Here is a 16,663-nt window from a genome sequence, read left to right as displayed (position 1 = left end):
CTGAAACTTGTGTGCTTCAGTAGCACCTGGAGGACTGTAAAACCCTGATGGCTGGCAGCCTACCTTCAGAATTTCCAACTCAGTAGATCTGGAGCAGGGTCTGAGAATGTGCATTGCAAACAAGTTCCCAGGTGATGCTGATGCTGCTGGTCCAGGCAAGCTAGGTCATCCATCAGTTTCTTTCAATAAAATATAGCAGAGGCTACGGCACCATCACACAAATTACTTATAGCCTTATATTTTAATTTATTTGGGGCAGCAATTAAAGGATTTAAAACAGGCTTGACAAATAGCTGAAAGAAATCCCTTTCAGTGACAGTAAGGTGGGCCAAAATAAATAGAACAATGACAGATTTGAGTCAGTGTTATTTATGCGAAAAAAAAAAACACTACAGCGTATTAATTTCAAACAAGCTTTTATTTCCAATGTGAACAATACTATCAAATTATCTGTAAAAGGTAAGAGTAAAGTCAGATGTCAGTAGTTAATACCATTTTGGGGTGTTGAAACTTTGAAACAAAATTAGTATTTCAGGCTAATGAAAACAAGAATATCCATGAAGAACAAATCCATCTTTTCTTTTGCTGTCTGCTTCTTTCTATGCCTTCCCACTGTAGGATGAAATAAGAACCAATTAACAATTGTACCCCAATAACGTGCACCAGTGACTTTCTAAATATGAGTCAATACTATGTACATCTATTTTCTCAGTGAGAAGAAAACAAAATGTTTTCTTCTCGTAACCCAGACCCTTGGTGATCAGGGTGCACATCATTTCATCATGCAAAACTTATCTCCCTCTTGCCCACCACTATAAATGCTTGCTTTTTCCTTGAAAGGCCACACTGTGATTTAAATAATCATTCCACCTTAAAAACTGTTGTTCCTTACACAAATCATAAATCCCTTGTATTTCCAGACCTTCAGTTTCCACATGTGTAAAATGAGAAAGAGGCTTTATCAAACATCGACATGCATGAAAATTAAGGAAGAGTGAGAGAGTGAGTGAGAGAGACTACAAGATGAATAAATAGAGGAAACAGAAACAAAGATTTAATTATCAACTCAGTGATAACCAGTAATCTTACTAAGACTAATTTTCTTTTCTTTTGAATAAAAAATCTAAATTGAACTAGTATTTGTGAATTAATCTTGAAATGCAGTTCTCTTGAAACCCCTAACATCTTACTACTCTGTAAGGAATCACTTTCTCAAAGTCATTGTCTGTACAAGAGACTACAGTTGTGTGGCCAGGTGATGAAGATACAGCTAATGCATGGCCTAGTCACTTTAGCTGCTGCTTCTGGTGACTATTCTCTAAAGAAGCATTGGTCTCCATTTCCAGGTCTGGTAAATTTCCCATCTGTAGTAGTCTTAAAGCTACAGGACAAAGGACTCATGGCTATAAATGAAATACATTTCAGAACATCCTGCCTCCTACGTTATCTAGAATACATTATTAACAATAAACTGTTTTCCCAAAATTAAATTTCAACAATTTTCTTATTTACTTTACAGAAGAAAAATTAAAAAATATAAAGCTGTCAGTCACAGGTATGTGTCATGAATGTTTATGTCATACTAGAGCCTATACAATAATACCTGTACTATCCAGAGCTGCTCTTTGCTGAGACCACATCCATTCAGAGTCCTTCAGGTTTTTCATTTCCATCCTCTTCCTCTTCATCAGCGTTTTCATACTGATGCTCACCCTCGTCATTAGGGCAGTATGATGCAGACTTTGGGGTCAAAAGTTGGCAAGGAAAATATCCCAACTTAAAATCAGCAGCAGAGTCTAGGCCTGAGAGAAGAGAAATATGTTTAATAAAAGAAAAAACAAACAATAGCTGGGCATATTTCTACTGGTTGATATATTTCTAGCCCCCCTCCTCTCATTTCTGCTGCTTGACAATTTTCACAAATATTTTCCCCCTCTTTCCAGTAGATCTCACACAGATCTCTCTGATTATTTCTGGCCCCTTTGGAGAAGGGATCCAAATCATTTGATAATGATACCATTTTGTATGTGTTTGTCAGAACCTCAATGGAAAAAATGTTCGTTTGATTTAAAGACAAATTCTGTGGGTACACTCACAGATTCCTCAATCGCTGAAAAGTGCCCCTGTGCTATGTCATCGTTTTCTCAGATCCTTCTACTGAGAATATTCACATTTTTTAAAGCCATTGACCAAAAGGGAGGGATGCCACTTGTTTGCCTCTAGGTTGGTAGAAGGCAGCATGCTTTTTCTCGAGACCATGAAGGTCTATAGAATTGGGCATCCACTTGTGCAAACTCTGCCCGGAGGTTTTTGAGAGTTTTGACCCACTGTTTTGACTGCTAGAGACCTGCCTTTGAGCTCAATGGCCCCATAAGGGCCTGAGGGCTCAGCCACCACTTGCCCGCCTTGGCCCCTCTGGGACCACAGGCCTCAACCTCCCAGTTTCAGAGGCAGCCGTCAGGGCCTCCCTCGCCCAGAACTCAGCCTCCACCGCTGATTCCTCTGTCTTCTAGGATGCAACCCCCTCCACAGGATCCCGCAGCTCCCAGGGTGGAGCGCCCTCCACCGGGTACTCACCCTGCAAGACTCTGCCTCCCTCTCCCAGGTCTTCCTGCTCCTGAGGAGGCACCGGACCTTCTCCAGGGTCCGAGGGTAGCTGGGAGCGGCCCCTGGCCATCAGGCGGTCAGCGTGAGGCCGGAACAGGACATTTTTGTTGTTATATAAATTGTGTAGAAAGGACTCGACCTGATTCCAGAACAGGGGCCCAAACCTCGCCGCAGAGAACCCGAGGCCTGTAACCCCTGCCACACCCTCCTGCTCATTCTCGTCTTCCTCTTCTGTGTCCTCCTCCTCCAGCTCGAAATCGGTCTCACCCTCTTCCTCGTCCTCCTCCATCTCCTCTACATCTTCTGCCATTTTCTCCTCCTCTAACGGCTCTCTATCACATTCCTCTTCCACTGCAGCCTGTGGCCAATTCTGCTCCCCGGGAAGGGCTCTGGAGACCTCCAAGGAGGCCAGAAGAGCCGTGGCCTCCTCGACTCCTTCCATCCCCTCCCAAGCAGATGCCTGGACCCCAAGGAGACTGGGGTCGCGGCCTGCCCTGCCACCAGCTCTATCCTGGCCACCTGGGATCCAGTCGTGCTCCTCTGTGGCAGACATGGCAGGAGAGATGTGCTAGACAGTGAAGGGCCTGCAGTAACGTCCGTGGGGAAGATGGCGGCCGCTGGGCTGAGCGTCGTGTCAAGGAGAGGCTGTTGGTGGTGGGACCGCAGGGTGGGGGTGGGGACAGCAGAGACGTTGGCTGCACAACGAACAGGAGTCTGCGACGGTAGGTGGAGCCTGAAGGGTCAACTGGGGACCACTTCCTCCAGCACCAGCTCTAAGCTCATTGGCCAGGAGGCAAGGGCTGGCATGACCACCGTCCAATGAGTGATCAAGGCTTTCAGACTGCATGGAAGCCTTCCAGCCCCAGGTCATACTTTGAGCCCACAGGAGTCCCTTCCTTTACACTGATTGCACCATTGCGAAAACGAAAAGGCAATGTCCCTATAGGGCTGTACCCTGGGGTATGGGAAGCTGGATGTGGTCCCCAGTTGCCACCCTGTGTCAGCTCAGGTCATCAGAGATACACTTATTTTAAAAAGTTAATAAAGGCCTGAGAAAGAACATCAAAAGAAAGAGATGGAGAAATTAGAAAACATAAAATAAATTAAACAGGAGCACCAAATATGAAATAGAAAACATGAAACAAATTAGATAAAACTAAAAGATCATCATTATGGTCCAGTTGATTTTAAGCATGGCTGCTCATTAGCAACATATCTGTAGCTTTGGAGAATAAAGGCAATACCTTGGCATTTTTCAAAAAATTCTAAGATAATTCTAACATGTGTCAGGATTTTAAAAAGTGATTACAGGTTTTTCTATTAAATGGTAGCTTTGGTGATATAGAATTCTATTCCTTTTCTGTTGACCAATCATGGTACAATGGTATTAAGTGAATAATAGTTACTCACTAGTATGTATAATATATATCTTAGAAAACTTGTTAATGTTTGCCTAACTAAAAAATTTATGACATTTTGATTCCACTTGTTTGACTTAGTATGAATAGAATGCTAGATTTCTAATTTTTAAAAAAGATGTGCACTAACCAACAAAGTTTTGCTATATAGCACTGGGAACTGTAGTTCCTTTGTCAATGTTCTGAAATACCTAGGCTGGGCCGGGGGCAGCGGGGAGAGGAGCTAGGCCGGGCAGGGGGCCGGGGGCCGGGGGCGGCGGCCGAGAGGAGCTAGGCCGGGCCGGGGCCTGGGGGCGGAGCTAGGCAGGCCGGGGGCCGGGGGCCGGGGGCGGCGGCCGAGAGGAGCTAGGGCGGGCCGGGGGCCGGGGGCGATGGCCGAGAGGAGCTAGGCCGGGCCGGGGGCCGGGGGCGGCGGCCGAGAGGAGCTAGGGCGGGCCGGGGCCTGGGGGCAGAGCTAGGCCAGGCCGGGGGCCGGGGGCGGCGGCCGAGAGGAACTAGGCCGGGCCAGGGGCCCGGGGGCGGCGGCCGAGAGGAGCTAGGCCGGGCCAGGGGCCCGGGGGCGGCGGCCGAGAGGAGCTAGGGCGGGCCGGGGACCGGGGGCGGCGGCCGAGAGGAGCTAGGCCGGGCCAGGTGCCCGGGGGCGGCGGCCGAGAGGAGCTAGGCCGGGCCGGGGCCCGGGGGCGTCGGCCGAGAGGAGCTAGGGCGGGCCGGGGCCCGGGGGCGATGGCCGAGAGGAGCTAGGCCGGGCCAGGGGCCCGGGGGCGGCGGCCGAGAGGAGCTACGGCGGGCCGGGGACCGGGGGCGGCGCCCGAGAGGAGCTAGGCCGGGCCGTGGCCTGGGGGCAGAGCTAGGCCAGGCCGGGGGCCGGGGGCGGCGGCCGAGAGGAACTAGGCCGGGCCAGGGGCCCGGGGGCGGCGGCCGAGAGGAGCTAGGCCGGGCCAGGGGCCCGGGGGCGGCGGCCGAGAGGAGCTAGGGCGGGCCGGGGACCGGGGGCGGCGGCCGAGAGGAGCTAGGGCGGGCCAGGTGCCCGGGGGCGGCGGCCGAGAGGAGCTAGGCCGGGCCGGGGCCCGGGGGCGGTGGCCGAGAGGAGCTAGGGCGGGCCGGGGCCCGGGGGCGATGGCCGAGAGGAGCTAGGGCGGGCCGGGGACCGGGGGCGGCGGCCGAGAGGAGCTAGGGCGGGCCAGGTGCCCGGGGGCGGCGGCCGAGAGGAGCTAGGCCGGGCCGGGGCCCGGGGGCGGCGGCCGAGAGGAGCTAGGGCGGGCCGGGGACCGGGGGCGGCGCCCGAGAGGAGCTAGGCCGGGCCGGGGGCCGGGGGCCCGGGGCGGCGGCTGAGAGGAGCTAGGCTGGGCCGGGGGCCGGGGGCCGGGGGCCGGGGGCGGCGGCCGAGAGGAGCTAGGCCGGGCCGTGGCCTGGGGGCGGAGCTAGGCCAGGCCGGGGGCTGGTGGCGGCGGCCGAGAGGAACTTGGGCGGGCCGGGGGCCGGGGGCCGGGGGCCGGGGGCCGGGGGCCGGGGACGGCGTCCGAGAGGAGCTAGGCCCGGCCGGGGCCTGGGGGCAGAGCTAGGCCAGAATGGAGGCCGGGGGCAGGGGCGGCGGCCAAGAGGAGCTCGGCCGGGGCAGGGGGCCGATGGCCGCGGCCGAGAGAAGCTAGCCCGGGCCGAGGCCAGGGGCGGCGGTCGAGAGGAGTTACCCCAGGCTCAAGGAACAGCGGCTGCTTGGGCACAGTTGGGCCGAGAGGAGTTACTCCACATTAAAAATCAGGAAGGGCCGTCGTGAGTAGATACCCCTTGTCCAAGGTAAGGAGCAATGGCTGCACTTTGCTGGAGCAGCTGTGAAGAAATACCCCACGTCCAAGGTAAGAGAAACACAAGCAAGACGGTAGGTGTTGTGAGAGGGCATCAGAGGGCAGACACACTGGAACTAAAATTACAGAAAACTAGCTAATCAGATCACACAGACCACAGCCTTGTCTATCTCAATGAAACTAAGCCATGCGATATGGGGCCACGCAAGACGGACAGGTCATAGTGGAGAGGTCTGACAGAATGTGGTCCACTGGAGAAGGGCATGGCAAACCACTTCAGTATTCTTCCCTTGAGAACCCTGTGAACAATATGAAAAGGCAAAAAGATAGGACACTAAAAGATGAACTCCCCAGGTGAATAGGTGCCCAATATGCTACTGGAGATCAGTGGAGAAATAACTCCAGAAAGAATGATGGGTTTATCCTGTTTGGGACTCTCTGGGTTTCTTGGACGTGGGTGGCTGTTTCCTTCCCCATATTAGGGAAGTTTTCGACTATTATCTCCTCAAGTATTTTCTCATGCACTTCCTTTTTGTCTTCTTCTTCTGGGACACCTGTGATTCGAATGTTGGGGCATTTAACTTTGTCCCAGAGCTCTCTGAGTTTGTTCTCATTTCTTTTAATTCTTTTTTTCTTTTTTCCTCTCTGCTTCATTTATTTCCACCATTCTGTCTTCTACCTCACTTATTCTCTCTTCTGCCTCAGTTATTCTAATGTTGGTTCCCTCCAGAGTGCTTTTTATCTCAGTTACTGCATTATTCATTATTGATTGATTCTTCTTTATTTCTTCTAGGTCTTTAGTTAAACATTTCTTGCATTTTCTCGATCCTTGCCTCTAGTCTGTTTATCTGTAGCTCCATTTTGTTTTCAAGATTTTGGATCATCTTCACTGTCATTATTCTGAATTCTTTTTCAGGTAGACTCCCTATCTCCTCCTCTTTTGTTTGGTTTGGTGGTTTTTTTTATCATGTTCCTTCACCTGCTGAATATTTCTCTGCCTTTTCATTTTGTTTAGATTGCTGTGTTTGGGGTGCCCTTTCTGCAGGCTGGAAGTTCGTGGTTCCTCTTAATTGTGGAGTCTTCTCCCTGTGGGTGGGGTTGGACTAATGGCTTGTCAAGGTTTCCTGGTTGGGGGAGCTTGTGTCTGTGTTCTGGTGGGTGGAACTGGATCCCTTCTCTCTGGAGTGCAACGAAGTGTCCAGTAGTGAGTTTTGGGGTGTCTGTGGGTTTAGCATGGCTTTGGGCAGCCCGTCTTTTAATGTTCAAGGTTGGGTTCCTGTTTTGCTGGAGAATTATTGTGGAGTGTCTTGCACTGGATCTTGTTAGCCCTTGGGTGGAGCTTGGTTTCAGTGTAACTGTGGAGACTTTTGGGTGAGCTCTTTGTCTATTAATGTTCTCTGAAGTCAAGAGTTCTCTGATGTTCTAAAGTTTTGGAGTTAAGCCTCCTTCCTCTGGCTTTCAGTCCCTGTCTTACAGTAGCCTCAAGACTTCTCCATCCACACAGCATAGAAGATAAAACCCCTAGGTTTATTGGTGAAACACTTCTCCACAGCCAGAAACACCCAGAGAGATTCACAGAGTTATATAGAGAAGCGAAGAGGGAGGAGGGAGATAGAGGTGACCAGGAGGAGTCAAAAGGGGAGAGAACAATCTATCCATTAATCTAATCCTTAAGTGCTCTCCACAGCCTGGAACACCCAGAGAGATTCACAGAGTTATGTACAGAAGAGAAGAGGGAGGAAGGCGATAGAGGTGACCTGGAGGAGAAAAGGGAGAGAGCAGTCAAGCTGGTAATCAAATCGTTAAGTGAAAATGGATACTGAAGATTAGATTCTTAGAGGTACAAAATTGATAACAAATACAAAAAGCAAAGATTAGAAACCTGGAAGAGAGATTAGACTCTCAAAAATAAAATATAAAAAACACAAAACATAATCAATCACACTAATAAAAAACTATGGAATTTTTTTTCTAAAAAAATTAGGTTTTTTTTTGGAAATGTAATAGTAGGCTATAAAAACAAAAGTTAAAGGAGTAATAAAGAACTATATTAAAAAAAATTAAAAAGTGATAACGGTAAAAATATATCTAGGAATTTCTCTGGGCATTGTGGGGTCTGTTCAGTGTCAGATCATCCCTTGTTCTGGCTTGTACTTGTTCTCAAGGTCTATCGGTGCCCCTCAAATGTCTCCAGTATTAAATGCAGGGTTTCAATCTGCTGTATCTGTTACTTCCAAAGCGGTTCCCCCTTCTTTGTTTATTTTGGCTTCGTCTGCAAGTCTCTTCAGTGTCTAATTTCCACCTGGACGCAAGGGGGCGAAGGTGGTCACTTATTTAGGCTCACTTGTTCAGTTGTGTTGTGGAGAGGGAGGGACACTGCAAACAAATACCGCTGGCGTGTGTGGGGAGTGCTCGCAGTGGATGGACCACCCTGGGTTTGTCACAGTCCAAGGCAGCATGTGCTTCCCGGGTCTAGACTGATCAGTCTCCAGGGTGCTCTGCAAGGGCACTGTCCCAAGTGCCAGGTGGGCCCTGCGTTTCATGCACTTCCCAGGTCTAAGACGCTCAGGTTCTCAGGTGCTCCACAAGGGCACAGACCCGGATAGGCTGTGTGTTTTGTGCCCTTCCCAGGTCCGAGCAGCTCAGGCGACCGGGTGCTTGGTGAGTGCACTGTCCCAGGTGGGCCATGCGTCTTACTCACCTGCCTGGTCCCCGCCACTCAGTTTCCTGGGTGTGCCGCAAGAGCACAGTTCCAGGTGTGCCGTGTGCCTCCTCTGGGGAGCTGATCTCAGGCTGTGACACTCCTGGCAGATGTCAACCAGCTAGGATCCCAAGAAGACGAGGTTAGCAACTGGGGGCCTGCTCACAGTTTGGTGGAAGATGCGATCTCTGGGGTCAAGAGTGCAGCAGCCCAGCTCTGGCTATCTCTCACCTGCCTCTCTGCCTCTGGGGAGGGAGGGCCCTATATGGCAGCTGGCTTGCTCTCCTCTGGTATTTGCTCACTCCTTTGTTCTGTGAGCGTGCCAGGTGTGCCGATAGAGCCTTTCATGAGAAAGGCCTTTTTTGTGTGTCTCTCTGGAAGATCCCATGGTTTGGGTTGCTCTCTAACATTAGCTCCCTCAGATTGTCCTCAGGGCATTCAGGCCCGGTCCTTACCGTAAGGACCAGTTATGCAGCCTGCGCCTCCCTGCCCAGCCCCCACTCACCGGTGGTAGACCGGAGTTTCTGGGCCACTTCTCCACTGGCAGTTGTGGTTAGGCACGTATTCTGTGGGTTTTGTTTTTTTGTTTTTTTCCCTCCTGGTTATGTTGCCCTCTGAGATTCCAGAACTCCCCACAGACACGCCTGTGAGAGGGTTTCCTACTGTGTGGAGACTTCTCCTCTTTCCTGACTCCCTCCCCAGGACAGGTCTCCATCCCTAAATCTTTTGTCTCAGTTTTTGTCTTTTATATTTTGTCCTACCTCCTTTCGAAGAGATTGGGCTGCCTTTCTGGGTGCCTGGTGCCCTCTGCCAGCATTCAGAAGTTGTTTTGTGGAAGTTGCTCAGCATTCAAATGATCTTTTGATGAATTTGAGGGGGAGACAGTGGTCTCCCCGTGCTGTTCCTCTGCCATCTTGGGACTGCCCCCTGGTTTACAATTGTTAATTGACTCTTACTTCATCCCACAGCTGTCAAGCATAGAAAGACATGATGGAGGAAGAAACAATGGACTTGTCTCTCACGGATTTGAGATTTTCAGCTTCTCGGTAGCCAGTGGGAATTTTATCAACACTGGTTTTGTTCCAGATTTCATCATGTGAAATGTCTTATCCACTGACATCTGACTTTTTTTCTTATGTTTGTCAGATATATTTGACTGTGTTTGTTCATGTTAAAAATAAAAATTTGTTAGCCATGGATAAGCTGCAGATTTTCTAGATGTGTAACACTGACACGAATCTTGTGTCTTTTTGTTTTGGTCCACTTTACTGTCGTTGAAATCATTTTTTTAAGTTCTTGCATTGCAGGTGGATTCTTTACCAACCAAGTTATCAGGAAGCCCTTTATTGCAGCCACAGTTTAATTAATATATCAATTGACAAACAATTTATGTAAAGAGAGAGATGGAGGTCTAGCCCCTACTTCGTTTTAGTGAGAGGAACCAGTGGGTGACCAAGCTTGTCTGGAGACCAGATGGAGCTACTGAGCTGCCACAGACCAGCGGCATCAGCATCACCTGGGAACTTGTTAGAAGTGCAACTTCTCAGGCCCCACTCCAGATTTACTGGATCATTATTCTGAAGGTGGCCCAGCTGTCAGCGCTTTACATGTCCTCCAGGTGACTCTGAAGCATCTCAAAGTTTCAGCATCACCGTCTTAGAGCAATGATGGGCATGGGGCGGGGGACAGGTGTCGTGAGGGACTGAGTTTCTCCTGTGGTAAGACCATCATTTGTTCAGTGACTTGATACAATTTCAGGTAAGCTGAATGGGACAGTAAAGCCTGGAATGGGGATGAGACTAGAATTCTCAAGGCCCTGAGATACAGAGAAACCTCCTGGCAGGGCAGGGATTGGATGGTGGCAGTGAAGAAAAAATGGATGAGGGAACCAACTAGGTTCAGAAGGATAGAACCGTTATGATATCATGAATATGAGGCTTAAAAACATGCAAAACAATCACTGACTATGGATACATATATGTACTAAAAGGTATGCATGGAAGGAATGCATGCATATGTGATGTGTAGAAAGGCATGTATGAGGATGATAAACACCTTGCTTAGGATAGTGGAGAGGGAGAGAGGAGAATTCAACTGGGAAGGGTTACTCTTACTTTCCTAGGGCTGCCATAACAAATTACCACAAAGTAGGTGGCTTAAAACAACATAAAATTTATTCTCTCACCAGTTCTAGAGGTCAGAAGTCTGAAAGCAAGGGTCTGGAGGAGAATCCTCCTTTCCACCCCCAGTTTGTGGTGGCTTCTGGCACTTCTTGGCTTGTGGCAAAATAACTCCAGTCTCTGCCTCTGTCTTCACATGACCTTCTTCCCTGTGTCTGTATCTCAAATCCCACTCTTCTTTCTGTTATAAGAATATCACCCAGTCCATTTAGGGCCCATCCCAAATCCAGGGTGACTCCATTGAATTAGATCCTAATGTAATTACAACTGCAAAGACCCTATTTCCAAATAAGGTCACATTCACAGGTACCAGGGACCCGGGCTTGGGCATATCTTTCTGGAAGACACAGGTATGTACCGGGCTTCAACTGTATCTGTAGTGTAAGATTTCTGAAGTTGGGTGATGGGTACATGGATGTCGTATTCTTTACACTGTTATGTAGGTCTGAAATATTTCCTGACCTTCCCCCCGCCAAAAAGATGGAAAGAAGAAAATGGGCCTAAGAAATGAAAGCTATTTAAGGGAGGTGGGGGGGGGGGTGAAGTTGTAATTGACCAGAATACAGGATCAGAGAAGGAGAAAGGTCAGGGGGTGACAGTAGAGGATTTCCTTTAGGCATTTTTTGGTAAGGCAGTATAGGTGCTCTCTAGGTCTCGTTGGTACCCCCTCTTTCATATTCTATGGTAGCATGTCTCATATCCTAATATATTTTCAAATTTTTACATATTTGTGCCTACTTACATCTCCCAACCCCTAGGATATGAGCTTCTGAATGATTGGGATCTTGAAGGGATGTCTTTCTCTCTGTCTCTCCCAAAGCACCTATCAATAGTACTGTGTTTTCTTCTTAGTAGGTGCTCCATAAATGAGCACTAAAATAAAGTTAATGCAACGCCATCCTCTTTTCTGTCATTGGTGTTAACATTTTAAAAGTGCATTATCGCATAGTAACATGCAGTATCCCTTATGGAGTGGCACAGGGCTTTGTCTCCCCCACTCAGTATTTACTTTCATTAAATGAGTTAATACATACAAAGCACTCAGAAGAGCACATGACACTTAAGTGTCATGTAAGTGTTTGCTCTTAGTCTTACCATTTTAATTTTCGTAGTGTTACTATTATCACTAAGAAGTTAAAATGCACAAGAGTCCCATAGCAAGTGCAAGTACCACTTTCTAAATAAATAAAGCAAAGAGAACGTAACCAATTTGATAATAATAATACCTTTGAGACTAGAAATCTTGTGTCCTCACTCCCAGACTTTTGTAGTAAAAGTCTGACTACGTTAGATAGCCGACAAACTACATTAAAACATTTATTTTCATTATCCCTTGTGTACATTCAGAGAGACATTGAGACACCTTACAGTAAAAATACATAAACAATGGCCACACTATTCACAACAGCCAAGACATGGAAACAACCTGAATGTCCATCAACGGATGAATGGATAAAGAAGATGTGGTACATTACTCAGAATGAAATAATGCCATTTTCAGCAACATGGAGTAACATAGATGGACTTAGAGATTTACCATACTAAGTAAAGTAAGTCAGAAAGAAAAAGACAAATACCATACAGTAGCACTTTTATGTGGAATCTAAAACATGACACGAGTAAACTTATCTGTGAAACAGACTCACAGACAGAGAACAGACTTGTGATTGCCAAGCGGGAGGAGTGTGGGGGGAGGGATGGATTGGGAGTTTGGGGTTAGCAGATGCAAACTATTATATATAGAATGGATATACCACAAAGTCCCACTGTATAGGACAGGGAACTATATTCGATATCCTATAACAAGCCATAATGGAAAAAAGATATGAAAAAGTATATATACATATATATATATGTGTGTGTGTGTGTGTGTGTGTGTGTGTATATATATATATATATATATGCATGTATAACTGAATCATTCTGCTGTACAGCAGAAGCTAGCACAACATTGTAAATCAGCTATACTTCAATAAGATAAATTTAAGAAAATAGCAAAGGGCAGTCCAAGTAGGAATTTATCCACGTAATGTCATTTGAAAGGCCTCATGTTGTTTCTGATTGGTTTGTGCTGTGCTTTCTCCTATCTTTCTGCTAAAATATAAAAAGGGATCCTTTCCTCCAGTTTCTATAGCACTTTCCCTATTTCCCTTATAACTCACTGGCAGCCTCCACAATTGCCCTCAATTGGGCTTCTGATAAAGTTCTCTTCAAAGCATCTTTGACTAATACTCTCTCAAAGTCCTTTCTTTGTTTCTTTGTTGTTATTGTTTACCATGAAACCCTACTCTCAGCGCCAACATGTATTTTACTTTTCTATTGCTGTGTAACAAATGGCTGGTCACATTGTTCAGTTGCTAAATCGTGTCTGAGTCTTTATGTCCCCATGGACTGCAGCACATCAGGCTTCCCTGACCTTCACTATCTCCTGGAGTTTGTTCACACTTATATCCACTGAGTCGGTCATGCCATCCAACCATCTCATCCTCTGTCGCCCTCTTTTCCTCCTGCCCTCAATCTTTCCCAGCATCAGGGTCTTTTGGTCATCTTTATTAAATGAGATAAGGCTCTACACTAGAGCATGAACACCAGGAGGCAAGGATCTTTGGGGCATTCTTAGAGGCTGGCTGTCACAGTGCCTGTGCTGAACCGGTTGTTGATCATAGTACTGCTCTGAGATCCAGGTTAGAGGGGCTTGTAATAGGCGCCATGCTTTAGAGGTTCCACTCCTACCCTCTTCCAGCCTCATCTCTCTGCAAACAGCCAAGGGCAATCGAGAGGATGTGCACACTGAGAACCCACCTGCCTGCCTCCAGACTTGTTTCATGTATCAGAGGCCCTGAATTTTGTGCCCAAGGGACCCCGAGCTCCAAGAAGCCTGCATGCTCCTCATCACTGAATTTGTGCTTCTGAGGGCTGGATGGCACTTCCAGTGTTATATTCCCAGGACTGGGAGGTAACAAAGAGGTGGTGGCTGTATTTGGGGAACAGGAGACAACTGTGCTTTAGTATCCATATGTAGCATGTGAAGCCTCTGGAGGTGAGGAATGAAGCTCAGAGTGAGTAGAGAGGAGAAGAAGTTGTGTTCAGGGCCCAGGATGTGGACCAAGTGGCCTGTGTTGGGGGCCAAGCTCTGCCCACTTTGCTGGAACAGAACTTTGAGGAGTCCAGGTACTGTGCACAGACCCTAAGTGACCCTCAACCTCGGTGTTATTCATTCTCTCATATGTCTCCTTCCTTTAAGTTGGGCTGAAGCTGTGACTTCCTCCTAGCCATCAGAATATGGAAAAGTCAATGGGATGGTACTCTCTTGATTATATTAGTATGTTACTGTAGTTTGATCTTTATATTATTTATGGGGTAATTTGGTTTTCCTATTTTACAATGGAAAACTAATACACCTGGCCCAGGAGGGGACAGCCCTGGAAACTTCAGTTCTCCTAGTACGTTGTTTTCAATTTCACCCAACTATTCCTAACATATACCAGTTATAGATAGCTTTGTGTTTTTAAATTAACTAGATAAAGGAAAAAGAAACTGGAATATACCAAGTAATTGAAATTTGAACTTCACTGAAGGATGGATTTCTTTTAAACAAATAGGAGACAGAACCAGCTACTTTGAAAATCCCCAGCCTCTCCTGGATAGCAAATGATGTGAAAGTTAAGAAAAAGCTTCCGGGCAAAGGTCAAATCCAGAAGCTTTCTGGGAAAATATGGTGTGAAGATGAAGTCAAGGGTGTGACCATATTCTATTTAGGCCTCAGGAAGATCTGGGCCAATACCTCAGAGATCCTTAAAGTTAAAAAAAAAAAAAAAAACCTTGTAAGAAGTTGAAGGGTGTTATCTAAGAAGTCTCAGCAGAAACCCAAGGCCCAAAGGGATTACCTGAAAGTGAGTCGTGTATGTGATTTTTGCCTACTGGAGTGAACCCCAGTAAGATTACTTAGAAGGCCACATAGGGCCTTTAAAAGACAAAATTTTATCAGAAAGATAGGAGAAAGCACAGCACAAACTGATCAGAAATAACATGATGCCCTTCAAATGACATTACATGGATAAAATCCTACTTGGACTGCCCTTTTGTTTTAAATAACGGTGACAAAGCCCTGTGCCACTCCATAAGGTATACTGCATGTTATTATGCGGTAATGCACTTTTAAAATGTTAACACCAATGACAAAAAAGAGGATGGCATTGCATTAACTTTACTTTAGTGCTCATTTATGGAGATGGTGAAGGACAGGGAAGCCTGGCGTGCTGCAGTCCATGGGGTCGCAAAGAGTTGGACACAACTGAGCGACTGAGCAACAACAAGTCACTGTAGAAAACAGTCTGGCAGCTCCTGAAAAAAGTTGAAAAGCCTATGGTTGTCTCATCAACTCCACTATTAGCTACATATGCCCAAGAGTTGAGAGTATTTATTCAAACAAAAAGTTCTATCCTCACATTCGTAGCAGCCTTATTCACCATAACCCAATGGGAAACATCCCAAGTGTCCATCAACCTGCCCTCAACTTGTTTCACAGTCATAAACAAAAGTGACCCTCTGTACACAGGCATAGCATTCAGCTGTAAAAAGGAATGAGAGAGGCCAGACACAAAAGGTCACATATTGTAGGATTTCATTTCTGTCAACTATCTAGAAAAGGTAAGTCCATAGAGGTAAAGAGCAGATTAGTGGTTATCAGAGCCTGGTTGCAGTGAGGGGGAAATGGAGAAGGATTGATTACTGGCCTGGGATTTCCTTTAGGAGTGATCATTTATTTGGGGTCAACAGAGAGAATGGCTGAACAGCATTGTGAATGTACTAAATGCCTGTGAAGTATACCCTTTAAAAAGGTGACGTTTACCACAATAGCACAATAATAATTTTTAAAGATAAAAAGTGATTATTGGCTTAAGACTTCTACAAATAGATTTGGAATTGATTTCAACATCTGCTAAACTGTATCATGTAGGAAAAAATTTTTGAACTTAATACTGGGGCACAAAACAGAGGAATTCTTGAAGATACCACTAAATTTTTAAAAGATGCTCCTATAGTGTTAAGGGAGCTTCTGAAGGTAGCCAATAGATTTATTTGCCTTAAGCATTTTATTATTGCGGTGTTTCAGTGCTCCAGATTGTAGCAGCCATTGTCCTAAAAATATCCTGTAGTGGGCATAAGCACTCTGACATATGGCTCATAAAGTTAAATTGAGTCTTTGTCACTTAGAAATGGGCTTGATAACATGGGACCCAATGGACTATCCCCACTGAAAATATTGATTATGAGTTAGGTAAAACAAAGCAAGGCCGATATAAGGGATGAAACCCATAATACATAAGTTCTACGTAGGGAAGAGGTGATTATCCTCACTGTGTCTCCTATCAAAGGCCCTAACTCCCAAATACCATCACCTAGGGCGGTGGAGTGGGTAAGGGTTTCAACATATGAATTTGGGAGGAGTGGGTTGTCCCACTTTAGTGCAGAGCGAGTGCTTAGCCCAGTCATGAAAAGAAGTCTCTCTTCATTTCTTGGAATTTCGAGGTGAATTGGGGAGCCCTGATGAATCCCTTTTCAGCTCCTAGTTTTACTCCTTCCACTCTCCGTTCTCACTGCATCCATGTCAACTTGTATGTTCTTTTCTGAGTACCTTTAACAACATTAAAACCTCCAAATTCTCTTTCTGTCTCTCACAGGAGGTTTAAACAGTTGCTTGTATGTGATCTAAACACTTTCTCGTTTTTTTTCCTTTATATATATATATAAGTATATTGAAGTATAGTTGACTTACAATGTTCCAGGTGCACAGCAAGGTGATTCAGTTATACATATACACATGTATTATTTTTCAGATTATTTTCCATTGTAGGTATTTCCAGAGACTGACAAAGGAACTACATACAGTTCCCTGTGCTATACAGTAAACCTTTGTTGCTTGTTGCATAGCTTTTTTTTAAAATTAGAAAT

The 16,663-nt window shown here is 46.5% G+C and overlaps 1 protein-coding gene across 1 annotated transcript; it reads right to left on the bottom strand.

Annotated features, from left to right (window-relative positions):
• Window positions 1–399: 399 nt before the first annotated feature.
• LOC145535894 (uncharacterized) lies at window positions 400–3,338 on the bottom strand. The gene is made up of 3 exons (XM_081564237.1): window positions 2,578–3,338; window positions 1,604–1,802; window positions 400–612 (listed from the first exon to the last, which is right to left on the bottom strand). The coding sequence occupies exons 1-2, from the start codon at window positions 3,158–3,160 to the stop codon at window positions 1,645–1,647; spliced, it is 741 nt and encodes a 246-aa protein (XP_081420363.1). The 5' UTR covers window positions 3,161–3,338; the 3' UTR covers window positions 400–612; window positions 1,604–1,644.
• Between the last annotated feature and the right edge of the window lie 13,325 nt (window positions 3,339–16,663).

The sequence above is a fragment of the Giraffa tippelskirchi genome, chromosome X, assembly GCF_054371585.1.
Source record: "Giraffa tippelskirchi isolate mGirTip1 chromosome X, T2T-mGirTip1v1.2.pri, whole genome shotgun sequence".
NCBI classification, from domain to species: Eukaryota; Metazoa; Chordata; class Mammalia; order Artiodactyla; family Giraffidae; genus Giraffa; species Giraffa tippelskirchi.
This window is presented reverse-complemented; position numbering and strand designations above follow the sequence as displayed.